This window comes from Hippoglossus hippoglossus, chromosome 15 (genome assembly GCF_009819705.1).
Source record: "Hippoglossus hippoglossus isolate fHipHip1 chromosome 15, fHipHip1.pri, whole genome shotgun sequence".
NCBI lineage: Eukaryota > Metazoa > Chordata > Actinopteri > Pleuronectiformes > Pleuronectidae > Hippoglossus > Hippoglossus hippoglossus.
In genome coordinates, this window is record NC_047165.1 from 375001 (window position 1) to 399365 (window position 24365).

Sequence of the window (24365 nt, forward strand, 5' to 3'; positions counted from 1 at the left end):
TTTATTTTGAAACTGACCAGGAAACGGTTTCAAGTAAGTTTCGACAAATCTCTGGTGGTTTCCATAGATACCACGACACATTCCAGGCCAAGGCTGACGGATACACAACGCTCCAGAGACTGAGGGTCCGCACACTGCTTCACCCTGACAGACACACAACACACACACACACACATACAGAGGAAGCGGATGATCAGTTACTGTCGCCACAAACTTTTCTTTCTTTCTGTTGAACCAAATGTTCAAAGGACATTTCAACACATGAACGAGACACGTGATCAAAGCAGCGTGTTTCTGTCTGTTAGCATCGTTAGCATCAAACTTCCACTTCTTCTTCAACAGAAACATCGTCAGGCCGTATAAGACAAGCGTTAAAGTGTGAGGTGGAATGTAACGATTTCAAAAAACACAGAGTCTGAGCAGCTTCAGGTCGGAGTCATGTTTTAATTATCTGCCTGGACTCAGTTTGTGTCAATTTGTGTTAACGTGCAGTTTGTGTTGGCGTGTGTTAACGTGCAGTTTGTGTTAACGTGTATTAACGTGCAGTTTGTGTTAACGTGCAGTTTGTGTTAACGTGTATTAACGTGCAGTTTGTGTTAACGTGCAGTTTGTGTTAACGTGTATTAACGTGCAGTTTGTGTTAACGTGCAGTTTGTGTTGGCGTGTATTAACGTGCAGTTTGTGTTAACGTGCAGTTTGTGTTGGCGTGTGTTAACGTGCAGTTTGTGTTAACGTGTATTAACGTGCAGTTTGTGTTAACGTGTATTAACGTGCAGTTTGTGTTAACGTGTATTAACGTGCAGTTTGTGTTAACGTGCAGTTTGTGTTAACGTGTATTAACGTGCAGTTTGTGTTAACGTGCAGTTTGTGTTAACGTGTATTAACGTGCAGTTTGTGTTAACGTGTATTAACGTGCAGTTTGTGTTAACGTGTATTAACGTGCAGTTTGTGTTAACGTGCAGTTTGTGTTAACGTGTATTAACGTGCAGTTTGTGTTAACGTGTATTAACGTGCAGTTTGTGTTAACGTGCAGTTTGTGTTGGCGTGTATTAACGTGCAGTTTGTGTTAACGTGCAGTTTGTGTTGGCGTGTATTAACGTGCAGTTTGTGTTAACGTGCAGTTTGTGTTGGCGTGTGTTAACGTGCAGTTTGTGTTAACGTGTATTAACGTGCAGTTTGTGTTAACGTGCAGTTTGTGTTAACGTGTATTAACGTGCAGTTTGTGTTAACGTGCAGTTTGTGTTGGCGTGTATTAACGTGCAGTTTGTGTTAACGTGCAGTTTGTGTTGGCGTGTATTAACGTGCAGTTTGTGTTAACGTGCAGTTTGTGTTGGCGTGTGTTAACGTGCAGTTTGTGTTAACGTGTATTAACGTGCAGTTTGTGTTAACGTGCAGTTTGTGTTAACGTGTATTAACGTGCAGTTTGTGTTAACGTGCAGTTTGTGTTAACGTGTATTAACGTGCAGTTTGTGTTAACGTGCAGTTTGTGTTGGCGTGTATTAACGTGCAGTTTGTGTTAACGTGCAGTTTGTGTTTGTGTGTATTAACGTGCAGTTTGTGTTAACGTGCAGTTTGTGTTGGCGTGTATTAACGTGCAGTTTGTGTTAACGTGCAGTTTGTGTTGGCGTGTATTAACGTGCAGTTTGTGTTAACGTGCAGTTTGTGTTGGCGTGTTTTAACGTGCAGTTTGTGTTAACGTGCAGTTTGTGTTTGTGTGTATTAACGTGCAGTTTGTGTTAACGTGCAGTTTGTGTTGGCGTGTATTAACGTGCAGTTTGTGTTAACGTGCAGTTTGTGTTTGTGTGTATTAACGTGCAGTTTGTGTTAACGTGCAGTTTGTGTTTGTGTGTATTAACGTGCAGTTTGTGTTAACGTGCAGTTTGTGTTTGTGTGTATTAACGTGCAGTTTGTGTTAACGTGCAGTTTGTGTTGGCGTGTATTAACGTGCAGTTTGTGTTAACGTGCAGTTTGTGTTAACGTGTATTAACGTGCAGTTTGTGTTAACGTGCAGTTTGTGTTAACGTGTATTAACGTACAGTTTGTGTTAACGTGCAGTTTGTGTTAACGTGTATTAACGTGCAGTTTGTGTTAACGTGCAGTTTGTGTTGGCGTGTATTAACGTGCAGTTTGTGTTAACGTGCAGTTTGTGTTTGTGTGAGAGGATTTGAGAGAAAGTGACCTTTGCCCTCGTCTCCTCTGACGAGGAAACTGAGGTCTAATCTAATCTAATCTACACTGATGATGAAACCTCGACAGATTACATCAGGGAGAGAAACTGAAACGAGCGGATAATGAATCTGTGGCTTCATCCAACACGTCTGAAAGTCTGGTAATCAAAGAAAACAGATGCTGTTGCTTTTAATTGAAAGATTAAAGAGAGAGAGACCAGGCACTCGAAGGCTCGTTTGGCCTCTCACATCTAAAGGTCAAGTGGGGTTAACGAGATGCAGGGACTGATAGGAGATCAGATCTGAAGCTGATTGGAGGAGAGATTGTCCTTGAACTTTATTTTTTTAATCTAACGTCAGATTTTAGGTTTTATTGGTTGTAAATCAGGAGTTGATTTCATGTATTCAAGTTTTTATTTATATTTTTTATTAAACTGGGCACAGGCTCCGGGGCCCCAGAGAGTCGAGGGCCCCTGGTGCGGCGACTTCATCCACACAGATTCATCACTGTTGCTATGGTTACGCCTGATGTACCAAAACGCTGCTGGTTTCATTTTATTTTGAAAACCATGTGGTTGTTTTAGTCTAAACACGACTGCAAATAAAGACGGACGACATAATGGTTCCACTTAAGTGAAACCAAAAGCATCTACATCCCCCCCTGGTGGCTGGTTGCAGTATAGGTCTTAAACCCTCCTCCTCCACGTTAGCAGACGGGACCAAACTAAAACATCCAAGTAGACGTTAAATAAATGTTTGTCAAAGATGTTTCTGTCGTTTCAGGTCGTTCTTATCTCACTGATGTTTGTTCAAGTGTTTCTGATCAGTTTGGTTTTTTGGCAGGAAAGTTTGTTTCTTCTTTTTCTTCTGTTCGGTTTATTGGCGGCTTATCGAGTTATTCGAGTTATTTGTGAATATAGAATGATTGGTCTTTATTTACAGTCTTAGTTGTTTATTTCGTCTTTGATTGTTATTTACAGTCTTTGATCTGGACGAACAGAACCGGACCTCTTCTAGAGGAGGAGCCATGGACTCAGAGAACAGAGGATCCAGTGGATTGGCGGTAATGCACCTTGATGTTGGTTCATCACCAATAAACCAAACAAAAGAAGAAGAATGATGCATTTCTTGTGTTTTTAAAAGAAAGTTTGTTTTCACCTTCTCTCCCATGAGAACCGGCTCGATGCCGAAGAACGGCCTCATGGCCATCGCTGGAACGATCGGCGCTCCTTCCTCTGCAGGACGAGGAGCGATACAGATTCCTCCGGTCTCTGCAGAGACACACAAACAACTTAACGTCCAACAACTGACATGTCAACACAGAGAGAAAAGTCTCCTTCGTGGTGCGTTCAAGTGCAGCTGAGAGTAAATAGTGAACCAGGTGTTTACTGACTGTGACTCAGCTTCACTGTGAACAGTAGTGATGACAAACATTTCACATCAGTCCTGCAGGAAGCGCCAGAGGAAACATAATGGACTCATTCAAATCTGAAGGGTTCATCCTCTGAGGAGCAAGAGGGTTCACAGGTCTGTCCCAGTGAACCCTGTGTAGGATGGACAGACTGTCCTCATGACGTGTGAGGACGTGTGAGGACGTGGGTTGTGTTTGTTCAGGATCATGTGTCAGTGTGCGTGAAAGTGTAATTTCTTAATTTATTGTGGATTTTTCTCCTTTAAGAGAAAATAGCAGATGGTTGAGACTTTAAGTTTAAAAACAACACAGCTGATTGTCCAGGAATTAGGTCACAACTGATCCTCTGCAGGGTGGTGTGGTGTGGTGTGGTGTGGTGTGGTGTAGTATGGTGTGGTGTGGTGTGGTGTGGTGTGGTGTAGTGTAGTATGGTTTGGTGTGGTGTAGTGTAGTATGGTGTGGTGTGGTGTAGTGTGGTGTGGTGTAGTGTAGTGTGGTGTAGTGTAGTGTAGTATGGTGTGGTGTGGTGTGGTGTAGTGTGGTGTGGTGTGGTGTAGTGTGGTGTGGTGTAGTGTAGTGTAGTATGGTGTGGTGTGGTGTAGTGTAGTGTGGTGTAGTGTAGTGTAGTATGGTGTGGTGTGGTGTAGTGTGGTGTGGTAGGTGGTGTGGTGTAGTGTAGTGTGGTGTGGTATGGTGTGGTGTAGTGTGGTGTGGTGTGGTGTGGTGTGGTGTAGTGTGGTGTGGTAGGTGGTGTGGTGTGGTGTGGGTGTAGTGTGGTGTAGTGTAGTGTAGTGTGGTGTGGTGTGGTGTAGTGTGGTGTAGTGTAGTGTAGTGTGGTGTGGTGTGGTGTGGTGTGGTGTAGTGTGGTGTGGTGTAGTAGGTGGTGTAGTGTGGTGTGGTGTGGTGTGGTGTAGTGTGGTGTGGTGTGGTGTGGTGTAGTGTGGTGTAGTGTAGTGTGGTGTGGTGTGGTGTGGTGTGGTGTGGTGTAGTGTAGTGTGGTGTAGTGTAGTGTAGTGTGGTGTGGTGTGGTGTGGTGTAGTATGGTGTGGTGTAGTGTAGTGTGGTGTGGTAGGTGGTGTGGTGTGGTGTGGTGTAGTGTGGTGTGGTGTGGTGTAGTGTGGTGTAGTGTAGTGTAGTGTGGTGTGGTGTGGTGTAGTGTAGTGTGGTGTGGTGTAGTGTGGTGTAGTGTAGTGTAGTGTGGTGTGGTGTGGTGTAGTGTGGTGTGGTGTGGTGTAGTGTAGTGTGGTGTGGTAGGTGGTGTGGTGTAGTGTAGTGTGGTGTGGTGTAGTGTGGTGTGGTGTGGTGTAGTGTGGTGTAGTGTAGTGTGGTGTGGTGTGGTGTAGTGTGGTGTAGTGTAGTGTAGTGTGGTGTGGTGTGGTGTGGTGTGGTGTAGTGTAGTGTGGTGTGGTAGGTGGTGTGGTGTAGTGTGGTGTGGTGTGGTGTAGTGTGTGTGTGTGTGAGTGTGTGTGTGTGTGTGTGTGTGTGTGTGTGTGTGTGTGTGTGTGTGTGGTGTGGTGTGGTGTGGTGTAGTGTGGTGTGGTGTGGTGTGGTGTTGTGTTGTGTAGTGTGGTGTTGTGTGGTGTGGTGTTGTGGTGTGGTGTGGTGTGGGGTGTGTGTGGTGTGGTGGGTGTGTGGGTGTGGTGGTGTGTGGTGTGGTGTAGTGTGTGTGGTGTGGTAGTGTGTGTGTGGGTGTGTGGTGTGGTGTGGTGTGGGTGTGTGGTGTGTGTGAGTGTAGTGTGTGTGGTGGTGGTGTGTGTGGTGTGGTGTGTGTGGTGTGTGTGGTGTGTGTGTGTGTGGTGTGGTGTGGTGTGTGTGTGTGTGTAGTGGTGGTGTGGTGTGGGGTGGTGTAGGTGTGGTGGTGTGTGTGTGGGGTGGTGTGTGTGTGGGGTGTGTGTGTGTGTGGTGTGTGTGTGTGGTGTGGGTGTGGTGTGTGTGTGGTGTGTGGTGTGGGGTGTGGTGTGATTGTGTGGTGAGTGTGGGTGGTGTGTGTGAGTGTGTGTGGTGTGTGTGTGGTGGGTGGGTGTGGTGTGGTGTATGTGGTGTGGGTGTGGTGTGTGGTGTGGTGTGTGTGGGTGTGGGTGTGTGTGTGGTGTGGTTGTGTGTGTGGTGTGTGTGGTGTGGTGTGTGTGGTGTGGGTGGGGTAGTGTGTGTGGTGTGTGTGTGTGTGGTGTGTGTGAGTGTGTGTGTGGGGTGGTGAGTGTGTGGGGTGGTGTGTGTGTGTGGTGGGTGTGGTGTGTGTTGTGTGGGTGTGTGGTGGTGTGGTGTGTGTGTGTGTGTGGTGGTGGTTGGGGTGGTGTGTGGGGGTGTGTGTGTGGTGTGGTGTGTGTGTGTGTGTGTGTGGTGGGTGTGTGGTGTGGGTGTGTGTGGTGTGGTGTGTGTGGTGTGGTGTGGTGGTGGGTGTGGTGTGGTGTGTGGTGTGTGTGTGGGGTGTGGTGTGGTGTGGTGTAGTGTGGTGTGGTGTAGTGTGGTGTAGTGTAGTGTGGTGTGGTGTAGTGTAGTGTGGTGTAGTGTAGTGTTGTGTAGTGTAGTGTGGTGTAGTGTAGTGTAGTGTGGTGTAGTGTGGTGTAGTGTGGTGTGGTGTGGTGTAGTGTGGTGTAGTGTGGTGTGGTGTGGTGTAGTGTGGTGTAGTGTGGTGTGGTGTAGTGTAGTGTGGTGTAGTGTGGTGTAGTGTGGTGTGGTAGGTGGTGTAGTGTGGTGTGGTGTGGTGTAGTGTGGTGTAGTGTAGTGTGGTGTGGTGTGGTGTAGTGTGGTGTAGTGTGGTGTGGTGTGGTGTGGTAGGTGGTGTAGTGTGGTGTGGTGTGGTGTAGTGTGGTGTAGTGTAGTGTGGTGTGGTGTGGTGTAGTGTGGTGTAGTGTGGTGTGGTGTGGTAGGTGGTGTGGTGTAGTGTAGTGTGGTGTGGTGTGGTGTGGTGTGGTGTAGTGTGGTGTAGTGTAGTGTGGTGTAGTGTAGTGTAGTGTGGTGTAGTGTAGTGTGGTGTAGTGTAGTGTAGTGTAGTGTAGTGTTGTGTGGTGTAGTGTGGTGTGGTGTGGTAGGTGGTGTAGTGTAGTGTGGTGTGGTGTGGTGTAGTGTGGTGTAGTGTAGTGTGGTGTGGTGTGGTGTGGTGTAGTGTGGTGTAGTGTAGTGTGGTGGTGTGGTGTAGTGTGGTGTAGTGTGGTGTGGTGTGGTGTGGTGTGGTGTAGTGTGGTGTAGTGTAGTGTGGTGTGGTGTGGTGTAGTGTGGTGTGGTGTAGTGTAGTGTGGTGTAGTGTGGTGTAGTGTAGTGTGGTGTAGTGTAGTGTGGTGTAGTGTGGTGTAGTGTAGTGTGGTGTAGTGTGGTGTAGTGTGGTGTGGTGTGGTGTAGTGTGGTGTGGTGTGGTGTAGTGTGGTGTAGTGTAGTGTAGTGTGGTGTAGTGTAGTGTGGTGTAGTGTGGTGTAGTGTGGTGTAGTGTAGTGTAGTGTGGTGTAGTGTGGTGTAGTGTGGTGTAGTGTAGTGTGGTGTAGTGTGGTGTAGTGTGGTGTAGTGTAGTGTGGTGTGGTGTGGTGTAGTGTGGTGTAGTGTGGTGTAGTGTAGTGAAGTGTGGTGTAGTGTGGTGTGGTGTGGTGTAGTGTGGTGTGGTGTGGTAGGTGGTGTAGTGTGGTGTGGTGTGGTGTGGTGTGGTGTAGTGTGGTGTGGTGTGGTGTAGTGTAGTGTAGTGTGGTGTGGTGTGGTGTGGTGTAGTGTAGTGTGGTGTAGTGTGGTGTGGTGTGGTGTGGTGTAGTGTGGTGTGGTGTAGTGTAGTGTGGTGTGGTGTGGTGTGGTGTAGTGTAGTGTGGTGTAGTGTGGTGTGGTGTGGTGTGGTGTGGTGTAGTGTAGTGTGGTGTGGTGTGGTGTAGTGTGGTGTGGTGTGGTGTGGTGTGGTGTGGTGTAGTGTAGTGTGGTGTAGTGTAGTGTGGTGGGTGGGGTGTAGGGTTGGTGTGGTGTGGTTTGGTGTGGTGTGGTGGAGTGTAGTGTGGTGTGGTGTGGTGGGTGTGGTGGGTGTGGGTGGGGTGTGGTGTGGTGTAGTGTAGTGTGTGTAGTGTAGTGTAGTGTAAGTGTGGTGTGGTGTGGTGGTGGTGTAGTGTAAGTGTAGTGTGGTGTGGTGTAGTGTCGTGTTGTGTTGTGTGGTGTAGTGTGGTGTGGTGTGGTTGTAGTAGTGTGGTGTGGTGTGGTGTGGTGTAGTGTAGTGTAGTGTAGTGTGGTGTGGTGTAGTGGTGTGTAGTGTAGTGTAGTGTAGGTAGTGTGGTGTGTGTAGGTATGTGTGTGTATGTAGTGTGGGTGTAGTGTAGTGTGGTGTAGTGTAGTGTAGTGTAGTGTGGTGTAGTGTAGGGTGGTGTAGTGTAGTGGTAGTGTGGTGTAGTGTAGTGTGGTGTGTGTAGTGTAGTGTAGTGTGGTGTAGTGTTGTGTAGTGTGGTGTAGTGTAGTGTGGGTATGTAGTGTGGTGTAGTGTAGTGTAGTGTAGTGTGGTGTAGTGTAGTGTAGTGTGGTGTAGTGTAGTGTGGTATGTAAGTGTAGTGTAGTGTTTTGTGGTGTAGTGTAGTGTAGTGTGGTGTAGTGTAGTGTAGTGTAGTGTGGTGTCGTGTAGTGTAGTGTGGTGTAGTGTAGTGTAGTGTAGTGTAGTGTGGGTGTAGTGTAGTGTGTGTAGTGTAGTGTGCGTGTAGTGTAGTGTAGTGTAGTGTAGTGTGGTGTAGTGTAGTGTGGTGTAGTGTAGTGTAGTGTAGTGTGGTGTAGTGTAGTGTGGTGTAGTGTAGTGTGGTGTAGTGTAGTGTAGTGTGGTGTAGTGTAGTGTAGTGTAGTGTAGTGTATAGTGGTGTAGTGTAGTGTGGTGTAGTGTAGTGTGGTGTGGGTGTAGTGTAGTGTAGTGTGGTGTGGTGTAGTATGGTGTTGTGTGGTGTGGTCTCAGACTCTGACCTTTGACTGTTTACAGTGTGCTCACCTGTCTGCCACCAGGTGTCCACTAGAGGGCACCGTCCATCTCCAACCACATGTGGAACCACAACCAGGCCTCATGGTTGATAGGCTCTCCCACTGCACGCACACACGCACACACGCGCACACGCACACACACACAGTACATCACAGAACATGTTTCAATAGATCAAATAAGGATCTTTGGTTTATTTATTCATCATTAACTTCTTAGTCATTTATAATCATGTATTAATTATTAATAATCAATGAGATGATGAATGAAACATAACATCAGTGTTTTACTGTCAGATAATTCTACAGATTATTTCATGAGTGAAGTGACCGGTGAGCTCAGGTGTGTGTCTGACCTGATCCCAGCGTCCTCAGTGACGAGCGGTCGTACTTCTTCACCCAGCTGTCGTTGTGCTTCAGCAGCAGACGCAGAGCAGTGGGCGCTCCGTAGAACTGAGTGATCCGGAGACGCTGGACCATCTCCCAGTATCGACCTGAGAGTCCCGGGTGAGAGTCCCGGGTGAGAGTCCCGGGTGAGAGTCACGGGTGAGTCAGAGGAAACCTGGCAATATAACTGTAGAGTTGGGATAAAGTGACTCCACCCTAAAACTGCAGGTAATAAACCAACATTAATGAGTAACTGTGTCGTACTTACAGGACGGCTCACCTGAACACAACATAGTGAAGAACGTCATGTAAATAAATGAATCACCTCAAACTCACACACATGAACCTGATTTGTTTCTATTCCTGATGAAACAGTTTTTTATATATATATTTATTAAAGTGGCCTATGACGATCCACCAGGGTCTCACCAAAACAGCCAGAGACCAAACCAGATGCTTTTCAGATTCTTTTATTCTTTACACACAGGTGAAAACATAAATCAACTAAATCTAAACTTGCTAATTTCAGCTGCACCTCAGTTTTGTCAATCAGTGTGTGTCCTTGTGTGTCTCTCTCTGGCAGCTCAGTCACTCAGTGTGTGTCCTTGTGTGGTCTCTCTCTGGCAGCTCAGTCACTCAGTGTGTGTCCTTGTGTGGTCTCTCTCGGGCAGCTGCTGCCTCTTGAATCCAGGGAGTTTGATTGGCCAATTACTCAGCTGTGCAATCAACTCTCCCTGGTTCACCTGGAGCTTCACTGAGGCTCCTCCACAACCATCTCTCATTAGATCATTAGATCATACGATCATTAGATCATTAGATCGTATATCATTACATCACTAACACCTGCTCTCAGACTGAAAAACATCTAGACGGTGAATCCAGATGTTTCAGTTTAGTTTTTTCTGTCCAACCAGCAGGAACAGTTTGTATTAATGGTTTTGTTTTTTGTCAGTTTTCATCAGATAAAAGTTGTGTTGTGGAAGCTGCAGAGTTGTGATGAAATGAAGCTGAAATAAGACTCACCTGGGTTTGGGTAAACAGGTGTGCTCTCAAACAGGACTGTGGTGGCGCCGTTGCACAGAGGACCGTAGATGACATAACTGTGACCCGTGATCCAGCCGATATCTGCCACGCAGCCAAACACGTCTCCGTCCCGGTGATCAAACACGTACTGAAATAAACAAAGTTCAAGTTTGTCTTTCAGTAACTAAGAGCTAATAAATAAACGATTGATGTTTAATAAACTCTAACATTTACATTACATTACATTTCATTGAGCTGACGCTTTCATCCAAAGCGACTCACAATAAGTGCATCAACCATGAGGGACAAACCAGAACAACAAGATCAAGTGACTACATTAGCTTCAAAAAAGCCAAACTACAAAGTGTTGCATGTAAGTGTCACTAAACAGAACGAAACTTAGTTTTTTATTATCGAAGCTATAGTCAGAAGAGCTGTGTCTTCAGTCTGGAGGAAGATGTGTAGGACTTCCTGTCCTCATGTCCATGTGGAGCTGGTTCCACCGTTTAGGAGCCAGGACAGGAAACAGTGGTGATGTTGTTGAGTGACAGCTGTCCCTCGCAGTGAGGGAGCAGCTGATTGGTCGATGCAGAGTGTGAGTGGAACGGGCTGTAACGTTTGAACCATGTCCTGGATGTAGACTGGATCCGTTCACAGCACGGTACCAAGTACTAGAGTTTTGAAACGGATCCAGCTACTGGTAACCAGTGAAGAGAGCGGAGGAGTGGTGAGTGAACGCAGGTTAAAGACCAGTGGAGCTGCTGCTTCCTGGATGAGCTGCAGAGGTTCGGAGGGCAGCAGCCAGGTAGACCTGCCAGGAGGGGGGGGGCAGTAGTCTAGGTGTGAGATGAACCAGAGCCTGGACCAGAGCCTGGACCAGAGCCTGGACCAGAGCCAAGGACCAGAACCTGGACCAGAACCTGTGACGCCCTCTGAGTGAGAAGGGCGTATTCTCCTGATGTTGTGTAGCATGTATCTACAGGAATGTGTTGTTGCAGTAATGTTGGCAGTGAGGGAGAGTTGCACTAGCAGTCTGGGGGGGGGGGGCTAACACGGAGTTGTCAAAGTTAATAGTCAGGTCGTGGGTGGGAGGAGCCTTTCTCTGGGAGGAAAAGTAGTTCAGTCTTATCAAGGTTAAGTTTCAGGTGGTGTGCAGACATCCACTGAGAGATGTCAGACAGAGAGTCTGCTGCTGCCTGTGTTTCAGATTGGGAAGAAAGAGAGGATTAGTTGGGTGTCATCAGCGTAGCTGTGGTAGGAAAAGCCATGTGAAGTGAATGACAGAGCCGAGAGAGAGAGGAGGGTACCCAGGACGGAACCTGAGGGACCCCCACATTTCAATATTTAATTCTTTTAAAATACAGTTTCTTATTTTAACCACAGTTCATGTTCCTGCTCTAATCGTTGGTTTTCAACTGTAAACCATCTGCTTTGATTCACTTAATGTTCATATTATTTTATTTTGAAGGAACCAAGAAGTTCACTGATCCAGATGTTCACATTGATCCTGGTTTCACTTCTCTCCTTCTGATGCTCTTTCTGATGTTGTTGGGTTTCTCTTGTTGTTTCTGTATTTTTCTTCCTGATCAAGTAGAACGAGGGAGTACAGAGAATCCCTCTCTCTCTCTCTCTGTGTGAGTGGATGTCTCTCGCCCTGGACCCAGTTCTTCCTGTTTGTTTCAGATAAAGCAGCTTTTGTACTGACACACACACAGACACACACAGACACACACAGACAGACACACACACACACACAGACACTGTTCACACAGACAGACACACACACACACAGACAGACACACACACAGACACACACACACACAGACAGACACACACACACACAGACAGACACACACACAGACACACACACAGACACACACACAGACAGACACACACACAGACACACAGACAGACACACACACAGACAGACACACAGACAGACACACAGACAGACACACACACAGACACACACACAGACACACACACAGACACACACAGACAGACACACAGACAGACACACACACAGACACACACACACAGACACACACACAGACACACACACAGACACACACAGACAGACACACACAGACACAGACATACACACAGACACACACACAGACATACACACAGACAGACACCACACAGACACACAAACAGACACAACACACATAGACACATACACACAAGCTGCTTTCGAACTTAGCTTCATCCTCCTCACCCTCCTCTTCTTCCTCCTCTTCATCTTCTCACATCCTCCTTTTCATCTTCTTCATCCTCCTTATCCTCCTCTCATTGTCTCTCTGAGGACACACAGTCTTTGTCCTGTTTGGTAACTGCTATACGATATATTAAACTAGAGACGATATATTAAACTAGAGACGATATATAAAGACCATCAGCAACATACACACACACATATATAGTATACACATACTGTACATATATAAATACATAATAAAAGACAGTGTATATATACCTGGTGAGTCAGGGAGGTGTACAGCAGGTATCCAGCCTGTGTGTGGACGATGCCTTTAGGTTTTCCGGTACTACCTGATGTGTAGAGAAGAACAAAAATGTCTTCAGAGTCCAGAGGCTCCGCAGGACAGACAGAGGACTGATGGGACATGACCTGTAAAACACATGACCTGTAAAACACATGACCCTCTACACACAGGTGTAGTGATGAGGGGCGTGTCACCTTCTCCAGGGGACGTCCAGCTCTCCCATCACTGCAGGCTGTTGTGTCCTCTGAGAGACAAACACGTGTTGACAGGACGGACACATCTTCACTGCAGCGTCCACCGTGGACTTCAGTTCAATGAGCCGACCCCCCCTCACACCTTGATTACAGGTGACAACTGCTCTGCACTCAGCTGGAAACACAACAACAACACGACACAGAAGACAACACAAAAAATGATACAGCACAAGAATCATCACCTGAGGTGTCAGGTCATGTGACCAACTCACATCAGCAGAAACTGAAACTTTTATAAACGCAGGTAACGATTACAATAAACACACATATAATAAAAATATACACAAAGGTAGTGTCTCCATGTGTCTATGTAAATGATGACAGTGTGTGTGTTCAGGCGGGACGTGAATAACTCGTCCTGCAGAGTCTCCGATTCCTCCGTTTATTTTTTCATTTATTTTTTACAAACAAGACGATAAATAAAGCTGATCTTCTGGTTTTGTGTCGTCACTTCATTTAAAGCTTCAAAATATGACTCAACTTTTTATTTTAAATTTAAAAGCTCATGTTTATGGATAAAGTGAAAGTTAAGTTTTACATCAGTAGAGATGGGGCGGAGTTACTCTGTGTCATGTGACCACAGCAGCTGAAGGAGAGATGATGACTAACTTTAAAATCATTAGTACACTCAGCTGATCTCAGGAGACGAGGACATTTCAATGTTTCTCAGACTGAACCTTTAACTGTTATTCTGCTCCTCTTGTCTCCGACAATGACCTCAGCTACACTCCCATCATGCTTTGCTGCTCACTCAGCCGCGATAATGTCATGTTTGTTCTCTTTGTTTCCAAAACACTGACGTGGTTGAGCAGCGACTGTGACCTTCAGAGATCGAGTCCGACGCTTCTCAGAGAAACAGAGCTGGAGTCATACAGGAGGAAAGCAGAGCAGGTCTCAAAGACCTTCTTCACACTCTTACATTTTATTAGTATTGTCTCATATTCATAAATCCCAGTTTGTCTCAAAGATGTTAACAAGGATCAACTTCCTCTGTTCTTAACTCAACTAGAGTCAAATAGAAACTTAGTGATCAGTGAATAAAGCTCAGTCCCATGTGAGGATCCTCTCCCAGGACACAAGTCCAACAGGTGCTGATGGAACTGAACACATCAACACAACAACACATCAACACAACAACACATCAACACATCAACACAACAACAGGATTCACTACATGAGAAGAACCAGTTTGTAACTTCATGTTTAAAGTGTTTCTACAGAATGTCTGATGGAGATGAAGGAGCAGAGGAACTGAGGACTTCCTGATGGTAGAAGATGTGAGGAGACGTGTTGTGTCTCAAGAAGTCTTGTTGTGATCATAGTCCTCGATCAACTGACAGCATCAGGATCTCTGGTCCATGATCACAGTCTGTGATCCACCATCAGGATCTCTGGTCCATGATCACAGTCTGTGATCCACCATCAGGATCTCTGGTCCATGATCACAGTCTGTGATCCACCATCAGGATCTCTGGTCCATGATCACAGTCTGTGATCCACCAGCAAAGTGCTGCTCGTTGTGGGAACTGTTGGTTTCTCTATTATTTTTTAGGTGTTGATCTTCTATGTAAAGAGCCTTGAGATAATGTTTATTATGATTTGGTGCTAAACAAATAAATTGAATTGAATATCATATAGTGTATATCATCAATAACTAATTCAAACCAAACTGATCAGAAACACTTGAACAAACATCAGTGAGAGAAGAACGACCTGAAACGACAGAAACATCTTTGACGAACATTTAACATCTACTATGATTTTTTTTTTGGTCCATGTCCCATCTGCTAACATGGAGGAGGGTTATGACCTATAATGCAGCCAGACACCAGGAGGGTGAAGCAGATGATTTGGCTTCATCTTGGTCATTTTGAGTCAGTGTGGTTTGACTCACCGTCCTGGATCCTCCCTGCCAGAGCCTCTGAGCTGAAACCAGCGAACACCACCGTGTGTACCGCTCCAATACGAGCACACGCCAACATGGCCGCCACGGCCATCGGGGAAATTGGCATGTAGATGGCCACCCTGTCACCCTTCTGGATCCCATGGCTCTTCAGCGTGTTGGCGAGGCGGCAGGTGGTCTCCAGCAGCTCCCTGTGGAGGACGGATATGCATGTCCCAACACTATTACATATATACTGTGTATAATACAATATATATATATATTGATGACTGGTTTAAAAATGAAAAGGTATGAAATATTTTCCAGAAGTTGACGTCAGGTTAACGAATCACACAGTACGACATAACATTAATCTCCAAGTTAGCGAGTTTTTAAACTTTACCAGGTGAATCTGAGTTTCACCGGCTGTGTTTTATGGACAGTGAAACATCTCCTGTACGTTACCGATGCTGTGATGACGACTTTAGAACAACAGTCGGATAAAGCTCAGTATCGTCTGCATAGAGGGAGGATACAGGGACCACTGGTCACTGGTGCAGATGTTTCCAGATGTTCGTACCTGTATGTGACCTTCACCTCTGTGCCGGGTTCGTCTCGCTCCCAGATCAGAGCCACTCGGTCTGGATGTTTCTCAACATGGACGTCCAGACAGTTCACTGAGACAGACGGATGCAGAGTCAGAAAAACTTCTCACTGTGGTTTCAACATGAAACTAATTCATCCTGACTTTATTCTGGATCCACTACATTTATATATATATATATAATATATATATACACTACCGTTCAAAAGTTTGGGGTCACCCAGACAATTTCGTGTTTTCCATGAAAACTCAAACTTTTATTTATCAAATGAGTTGCAAAATGAATAAAAAATATAGTCAAGACATTGACAAGGTTAGAAATAATGATTTTTATTAGAAATGTTAATTTTGTTCTTCAAACTTTGCTTTCGTCAAAGAACGCTCCATTTGCAGCAGTTCCAGCATTGCAGACCTTTGGCATTCTAGCTGTTAATGTGTTGAGGTAATCTGTAGAAATGTCCCCCCCCCCCCCCCCCCCCGCTTCCTGAAGCCCCTCCCACAAGTTGGATTGGCTTGATGGGCACTTCCTGGTACCATACGGTCAAGCTGCTCCCACAGCAGCTCAATGGGGTTGAGATCTGGTGACTGCGCTGGCCACTCCATTACAGACAGCAGACCAGCTGCCTGCTTCTTCCCTAAAGAGTTCTGCATAATGTGGAGGTGTGCTTTGGGTCATTGTCCTGTTGTAGGAGGGAACTGGCTCCAATCAAGCGCTGTCCACAGGGTATGGCATGGCGTTGCAAAATGGAGGATAGCCTTCCTTATTTAAAATCCCTTTGACCTTGTACAAATCTCCCACTTTACCAGCACCAAAGCAGCCCCAGACCATCACATGACCTCCACCATGCTTGACAGATGGCGTCAGGCACTCTTCCAGCATCTTCTCACCTGTTCTGCGTCTCACAAATGTTCTTCTGTGTGATCCAAACACCTCAAACTTTGATTCGTCTGTCCATAACACTTCCAATCTTCCTCTGTCCAATGTCTGTGTTCCTTTGCCCATATCAATCTTTTCTTTTTATTGGCCAGTCTCAGATATGGCTTTTCTTTGCCACTCTGCCTAGAAGGCCAGCATCCCGGAGTCGCCTCTTCACTGTAGACGTTGACACTGGCGTTTTGCGGGTACCATTTAAAGAAGCTGCCAGTTGAGGACCTGTGAGGCGTCTATTTCTCAAACTAGAGACTCTAATATACTTGTCTTCTTGCTGAGTTGTGCACCGGGGCCTCCCACTTCTCTTTCTACTCTGGTTAGAGCCCGTTTGTGCTGTTCTCTGAAGGGAGTAGTACACACCGTTGTAGGAAATTTTCAGTTTCTTCGCAATTTCTCGCATGCAATAGCCTTCATTTCTAACAACAAGAATAGACTGGCGAGTTTCACATGAAAGTTCTCTTCTTCTGGCCATTTTGAGAGTATAATCGAACCCACACATGTGATGCTCCAGATACTCAACTAGCTCAAAGGAAGGAGTTCTATAGCTTCTCTCACCAGCAAAACAGTTTTCAGCTGTGCTAACATCATTGCACAAGGGTTTTCAAGGGTTTTCTAATCATCCATTAGTCTTCTAAGGCGATGAGCAAACACAATGTACCATTAGAACACTGGAGTGATAGTAGCTGGAAATGGGCCTCGATACACCTATGTAGATTTTCATTAAAACCAGACGTTTCCACCCAGAATAGTCATTTACCACATTAACAATGTATAGAGTGTATTTCTGATTAATTTAATGTTATCTTCATTGAAAAAAACTGTGCTTTTCTTTGAAAAATAAGGAATTTCTAAGTGACCCCAAACTTTTGAACGGTAGTGTATGTGTGTGTCCAAATAAAGTTGATCCTGTTTGGTGGAACCTGCTCAGAGTTTTCAGCTCTCATACATAAATAATGAATGTGAACTTCAGGGCTGAAGCTATGAGTAAATTCATGTTAGAAAACAACCGAATAAAAGTCTTTTGACCTCGCTGGTCTCTGAGCTGGTTAATGACGTGTCCTCTGGAGTCTGTCCTCACAGAAACTGTCTTCATTCACTCTCTGATTGAACTCAAATCCAAAAAATGGATTTTAGACTGAAGATCCTGTTTGAGTCTCACGCAGCAGGTTTAGACAATAATCCGTCAGATATCAGATCACAACGCCGTCGTTATTAGAATATTATTGGATTATATTAGTGAGGGAAAAAACAACAGAGGAATGAGAGACAATAAAAGATTATTACATCAGTCCTATGACTGATGAATATAAACTGCATTTATTTCTTTATGTGTTTTCACAAAGATTCATTATGTAAATGAAGATAAGGACGATATCTGATTATTTCTCCTGTGAAACAACAACATTGATGATTTACCTTCAACATTTCAGCCAATCACGTGGTTTAAACTGAATCCTCCGGGTTAAATGATCATTTTATCTCAATTTATTATATTTCAGTGGAATACATGTACTCAGTACTAGACTTCATACTTGTACTCCACTACATCTATCTATACTAATACTGCTGAGGTTCAGAATCTATTTTAATATAGAATAAAATATATAAACTTTTGTGACCCCTCACATTCATCTGAGCCTGTTGAGACCCCGTCTATATAAAGTGGTTAAAAGGAATTAAATGCTAAAAAAGTATTTTACTTTTACATGATCCGATGACTTCACACTTGTAAGAATTTATGACATCATAATGTGAAATACTTAACGTTGTGATTTCATAAATTCAAATAAAGGTTTATTATAATATTATATGTTTATACGTTGTAAACGTATGATGTTTGAACGTTTCATTTTCCGTCTTTTGAAATATAATTGACATTTAAATAAATATAATGAACATTTCTGGGATTTGGTTTAGAATTAAACAAAGGTTTATATTGACGAATTATTAATTCAATGTTTAAACATAAATAGCTTTATATTTACTGAAGCTGCAGTAATGACTCGTTCATTTTGAGTTCAATATAAACAGAATGACATTTTACATTGAAATGATAAGTTTGTTTTTCTGACAGTGAACTCAACATCTCACCGTTTATTTCTTATCATTTACAAACTGATCATCGATCATTAAAACGTATAGATGATGTTGATGCAGTATGACGTCACTCCGACCGGAGCTTTCAGCTGCACTTCATCCGGAGGTGAACTCGTCCAGGTGCATGATGGGAAAACGTATCGATCCCTTATTGATCTGTGATCGGTGACTCACCGGACACGTTGATCCTCCCTCCAAGGAACCAGCGGATCCTCCCGCGGCTCAGGTCGCAGTCCTGGACCCGGTGGAACGGCTCCATCCAGCGGAGTCTGTCGGCCGCGGCTCCCCAGAACTGATCCGGGTCCGTGACCGAGAGCCGGTACAGGTCCGGGTGAGACAGGCGGGACAGCCCGGAGCTCCAGGTGCCCGCTGCCGGCACAGGAGGCCGGGAGGACAGGCGCAGGACCGGGGTCCAGGACGGAGCGGGTCCCGGGGGTCCCGGGGTCCTGCAGCGGCTCAGCAGGCTCCTGAAGAACCGGGCCCCTCTGGTGTGAGCGGCCATGTTGATCCTCTGGGTCCAGAGTGAGTCCTCAGTACCCCCCCCCCCCTCAGGTGAGCGCAGGTGAACTATGGAGGAAGTTTGGTGCCAAAATGAGACTGTTTCTGTTCCTAGAAACTTTCTGACTCAGTGACTCATTATTAGATTTAACTTTTCATGATGAGGTTTCGTGGTTGCATCCCCCCCCCCCCCAGACTGTACAGAAATGTTCCAGATTAAACTAAAATAAACAAGTGAAAACTGAACCAGAACCATTGTCTGTTTTATTTTGCCACCTCATGAGTTTACATGTTTTAAACTCTCTGGTGTCGCAGTGAGTTTAAATGTGAATAACGAGGTTCTGATGTCAAGTGACTCGTGAGAAACTACAGACTCTGTCAGAGTTTAGTTTTTGAGATTTTTTATTTTGTAACTGATTAAAAATGTGTGAATCTGGTGTTTGAAATAAAACAGTTTCAGATGTAACAGGCGTAAACAGATTCATGTGGTGGTAAAGCTGTGACTTAAAATAAATCTGAGGAGCAGAAATGTGTCAGATTAAAAAAATATAAAGATGAGATTAATTATTGTAACTCACATTAATCATAACACATCGGAAGTTCTGATGGCTGCTGCCCCCTGTAGGTCAGCCCAGGGCGTGCAGATTGAATCAGTTTGAACTGGTTTAGATTTAGATTCAAACCTGTTTTAAATTTAAACTTGAAAAAGAAGAGATGAGAAAAAAAGGTAAATAAATCAACAGAGTTCTCTCACATACCTTTTCCACAGCTTTCGAGTCCTGTAACTGTTGGCATCAACTATCTGGACTCAAACTCCACTTACGGCTCGTTCATGAGCTGATGAACTGTTTCAGCCGAAAGCTCTGGAACTACAGCCTGTAATGGACTACAGGAAACAGACTTTCAAACTAAAAGAAAACAGAATCAACTGCAAAATAATTTTCTTACAACCACCAAATATAATATGAACTTTTAACCTATTTTTGTCTCATTGTGTCATTGATTCATCTTTAAATCTTGAGAAAAATGTAAATTTACCAAAAAATACAAACTACAACAAAAAAATATGAAAAACTGAAGCAACAGAAAAGAAATGAAAGAAACGGCAGAGGTGAAAAACAATAAAAAGATAAAGTGATGAAGACGCATCAGTTAATTTTCAGGTTTTAAGAAAATGTATTTATTAACCTTTGACTGTTAATACCTGATGATTTGATCAACAGACACACAAACACACACAATTCATCATGTAACAGTGAATTATCTGCTGAAACCTCAGTTTTGACATGATGTGATGGAGAAGGTCAGAGGTCCGATCATCCAACCTGATCCAGAGGTGTTGGAGGTGGGGGTGTGGCCTCCATGTCTGTGATTAAATCCCATATAACTGTTACGTCTGAGTGTCCACATACTTTTGGTCATGTAACATGCTGGTCAGAGGAGCAGGCCTCTGCTGAGTGCGTCTCAGGTGAGCTTTGGTCTGCAGATGAGCCTTGAGGAAGGTGAGGAGGCGGAAGTGTTTGCCGCAGGTGTGGCAGCTGTGCGGCGTCTCTCCACTGTGGATGCTGCGGTGCCGCATAGCTAGACGCCATATTGAAGGTCTTTGAGCAGAGCAAGCAGCTGTACGGCTTTTTGCCGCTGTGTGTGTACCTGTGGTCCCTCAGCCGCTCCTTCAGACGGTAACTCTTCCCACACAGGTCACAGTGGAACGGTTTCTCCCCCGTGTGGTTCCTCTGGTGAACTTTGAACTGCGAGAGGTTGGGGAACTTCTTGCCGCAGACCTCACATGTGATAATGGTGTCTCTGGCCAGCAGCTCGTCGGCGGGCAGCTCATGCGAGTGTTTGCTGATGACGTGGTTCTTCAGGCAGCGGTAGCTCTTCCCGCAAATGGAGCAGAGCTGCCGCTCTCCTGTGTGGATCGCTTGGTGGCTGCGCAGGTTGGCGGCCTGGGTGAAGCCCTTCCCGCAGGTGGAGCACTGATACGGCCGCGCATCCTGGTGCACCAGTTTGTGGCGCGTCAGGTGGCAGGCGTGATAGAAGCTCTTCCCGCAGATGTCGCAGATAAAGGTCTTGTCGAAGTGCGTCATCTTGTGCGTCTTCAGCACGCTGACGCAGGAGTAACCCTTCCCGCAGACGTCGCAGTGGCAGCTTTTCTCTCCCGTGTGTCGCGCCTTCACATGCAGGTTGCGATGAGCTTTGTGGTTGAATCTCTTCGGACAGAAGTCGCAGGTGTACGGCAGCAGCCCGTGCTCTGTGCGCTCGTGTTCACGTAACTTCAGGATGCCAGTGAACTGCTCCCTGCACACTGAACACACGGGGTGAGACTTCCTGTGGTGGTCGGAGAGTCGCTCTGAGTTTGGAAACAACATCCCGCACTGTGAGCACTCGTGGTGAATCTCTGATGATTGTGCGGTCGCTGTGTCTGTGTCTTTCTTCCTACGACTGTGGCGCTGCTTCCTGCTGTGTGCTGCAGGCACCTCCTCTGCTGCAGGGGTGCCGGGCGGAGGAGAGGACGCCTGAGCGTACTCGTGGTCGGGGAAATCAGCGGGGGAGGAGTGAGTGCGAGTCGTCACTTCACCTGTGATGAGAGGTTACTCAAGGTCATCGAGGACATAAACTTGAACTGACTGATTATTTATCAATGACATCGATCAGAAGTTCCTAATAAAGGGAAATATATGCATTTATAATCCTACAAAATTCTAGAATCAGATGATTAATCTCTACATCCATAAACGTAACACAGGTCACCAGAGGGCACTGATGTCTCTGCTTTAACTGTGTGCTCACAAGAGGGCTGACTCTATAGTTTAATGTCGGTAACGGTGCGTTTCATGTGGTCGCCTGTTGGTGGCGTCATGCCCTCGTTGTACGTGTCAGTGTTTGTCTGAAGAGTCAAAAGTGACTTTTTATCCAGTGGAAGTCACATTCTTACACTTTTTACATCTTGGTGGTTTTTTACTCTATATGTGAAGCAGATGAAGGATTTTAGTCATCGGTCGTCTGGATCTGAAGTTTCAGAGAAACAAGCTGAGCAAACGTTAGCGGCAGCTCGACTCAGCCAATCAGAGAAGAGTCAGAGAAACACTGAGTTTTAACAGGAAGCTGCTTTATTCACTGTTTTTACTGGATTGAATCTTTAGTAATTGGTCTGTTAGAGAGACCCCTAGTGGACGACAGTTGTGTGTTTACGTGTTATCTCTCAGGTGAACTCACCACCAGCATCGGCGCCGCCCTGCAGGGAGACCAGCAGACACTTGGAGTCGACAGCAGCGCTCTGAGAACAGGAAACAGTTGACAGTTCAGGGTTGTTTTCTCTTCTCTGATTCTCTGAATGTTGTGTGGATTCACTAACTGACCCCGTAAACCAGGATGTAGGTTTGTTCACCACCAACGTTGTCACCTGAAACACACATCAGAAACATCACTGTTAAATGAAAAGACAGAAATCGTTCTTCCTGCAGCTGAGTCGTTCAGAACCATCTGAGAATCCTCATCCACAAGTTTGAACTGTATTTAAAGTGACATCTGGTTTTGTTTCCAGCTGCTTCCTCGTAGTCCTCGGTGAAAATAAACTCTGACATTGACGGCAGAGACGTGCGAGTGTGAATCAGATGAAAACTTTTCCTGATGTTTGTTCCATTTCAGCTCAGTCTGAGTCTGTCGGACCTGAAACCAGGCGAGAGTGGGGGTCACTCTGGACGTCAGCCTATCACAAGGTTTAGAGTCTCCAGTAATTATCATAATTAAAGCATGAAAACGAGGATATTTCATGTGTTGATGTGATGAAGGTTCAGTCTTGTCATTCTTCCTCTTTGGTTTGTTAAAAACTGATAAAAACTCACCTTCATGTATCTGCGTCTTCATCACATCAGACTGAGGACAATCACTCCGGTCTCCTGGAGTCTCCTCCTGCTGCTCAACAGCCGCCTCAACAATCTGCAAGATTTTCTCCACAGCTTCAACACACAGAGCGTCAACCAGAGTTCCCAGTTTCTCCTGAAACAATATGAACAGTCACTAAAGCTGCATTCAGACCTGCACTGAACTTCAGATAATCTCCTGACATGTTCCTGACATGTTCCTGACATGTTCTGCAGGTTCTGTATGTGAGAACAAATGTCTGAGTCCGTGTCTCTGGACATTTTCTGAAACTTCTCCTGCAGCCTCCTAGTAAAATGTGTGGAAGCTTCCCAGTGAGCGAGTGGACGTGTTGATGAGGTTTCTAACACGTGACGGACGTGAAACTGGAAGAACACAAACATCTCAGGATGAAGAAGAGGAGCCGTACACGTAGAAGACGAAGACGTCGACTTGGAAAGACGAGGAGGTTCCAGATCTTTTGGTGATGAGGGCCGACGATACAGATTGATGAACAGTCACATCCTCACAGGTTCATGTACAAAAAGTCAAAATGTGATAAAGAAACTTTCTCCAGCTTTAATCATCACTGAGATGAAACAGGTCATCACAATGAACAATGTTTCATCCACACTTATATCAAAGCTGTTGTTAGCTTCTGTTAGCTGCTGTTAGCCTCTGCTAGCTGCTGTAAGCTGTTGTTAGCCCAGCCATTAGCTGCTGTAAGCTGTTGTTAGCTAGCTGTTAGCTGCTGTAAGATGTTGTTAGCTAGCTGTTAGCCTCTGTTAGGCACTGTATAAGCTGATGTTAGCTAGCTGTTAGCCTCTGTTAGCTGCTGTAAGATGTTGTTAGCTAGCTGTTAGCCTCTGTTAGGCACTGTATAAGCTGATGTTAGCTAGCTGTTAGCCTCTGTTAGCTGCTGTAAGATGATGTTAGCTAGCTGTTAGCCTCTGTTCGGCACTGTATAAGCTGATGTTAGCTAGCTGTTAGCCTCTGTTAGCTGCTGTAAGACGTTGTTAGCTAGCTGTTAGCCTCTGTTAGGCACTGTATAAGCTGATGTTAGCTAGCTGTTAGCCTCTGTTAGGCACTGTATAAGCTGATGTTAGCTAGCTGTTAGCCTCTGTTAGCTGCTGTAAGACGTTGTTAGCTAGCTGTTAGCCTCTGTTAGGCACTGTATAAGCTGATGTTAGCTAGCTGTTAGCCTCTGTTAGGCACTGTATAAGCTGTTAGCTAGCTGTTAGCCTCTGTTAGCTGCTGTAAGACGTTGTTAGCTAGCTGTTAGCCTCTGTTAGGCACTGTATAAGCTGTTAGCTAGCTGTTAGCCTCTGTTAGCTGCTGTAAGACGTTGTTAGCTAGCTGTTAGCCTCTGTTAGGCACTGTATAAGCTGTTAGCTAGCTGTTAGCTTACCTGAGCTTTGGGACTTTGTATATTTAACGTCGTTTTTTCCGCCGTAGTAAAAATCTGCGCCATTAGCGTCTGAGTCAAGTTATTAACGATGATCTTCACCTGGGTTTTAAAAGTGATTAAATCAACCATTGTGAAGAATAAGCTACAGGTTAGCTTAGCACACAAACGGCTACAGGGAAAACTGCGGGTCAAGGAAGTCACGTTCTACTCCTTCAGAGTAAAACCACTGCTCCACTGAACACAGGTCAATAAATATATTCATTTAAAAATCACAAACACAGTGTGTGTGTTTTCTTTGTGAGACTTGATGAAGGTTTGTATTTCAGTTTAATTATTATACGTCACATGATTAAAGGTGGATTCACATCCACGATAGTGAGTAGAAACATTATGAGCTGAAAATATCAACTAACAAATTCC

General features: G+C 45.2%; 2 protein-coding genes across 2 annotated transcripts in view; both read right to left on the bottom strand.

The window, feature by feature from the left end:
* Window positions 1-18724, bottom strand: part of LOC117775434 (acetyl-coenzyme A synthetase 2-like, mitochondrial) — a 19875-nt gene extending 1151 nt beyond the window's left edge. Inside the window, 11 exon segments of the mRNA XM_034608560.1 lie at window positions 18-144; window positions 3327-3439; window positions 8510-8560; window positions 8563-8601; window positions 8853-8990; window positions 9907-10054; window positions 12383-12551; window positions 12605-12779; window positions 14559-14758; window positions 15127-15223; window positions 18353-18724. Of these exon segments, the coding sequence (XP_034464451.1) occupies window positions 18-144; window positions 3327-3439; window positions 8510-8560; window positions 8563-8601; window positions 8853-8990; window positions 9907-10054; window positions 12383-12551; window positions 12605-12779; window positions 14559-14758; window positions 15127-15223; window positions 18353-18680 (1585 nt within the window). The 5' untranslated portion in view covers window positions 18681-18724.
* Window positions 1-24109, bottom strand: part of LOC117775427 (zinc finger protein 585A-like) — a 26551-nt gene extending 2442 nt beyond the window's left edge. The window contains exons 1-5 of the mRNA XM_034608550.1: window positions 23946-24109; window positions 22522-22675; window positions 22036-22079; window positions 21893-21953; window positions 19969-21254 (exon numbers count right to left, since the gene is read on the bottom strand). Of these exons, the coding sequence (XP_034464441.1) occupies window positions 20095-21254; window positions 21893-21953; window positions 22036-22079; window positions 22522-22675; window positions 23946-24074 (1548 nt within the window). The 5' untranslated portion in view covers window positions 24075-24109 and the 3' untranslated portion in view covers window positions 19969-20094. The remainder of the gene's footprint in view (window positions 1-19968; window positions 21255-21892; window positions 21954-22035; window positions 22080-22521; window positions 22676-23945) is intronic.
* Between the last annotated feature and the right edge of the window lie 256 nt (window positions 24110-24365).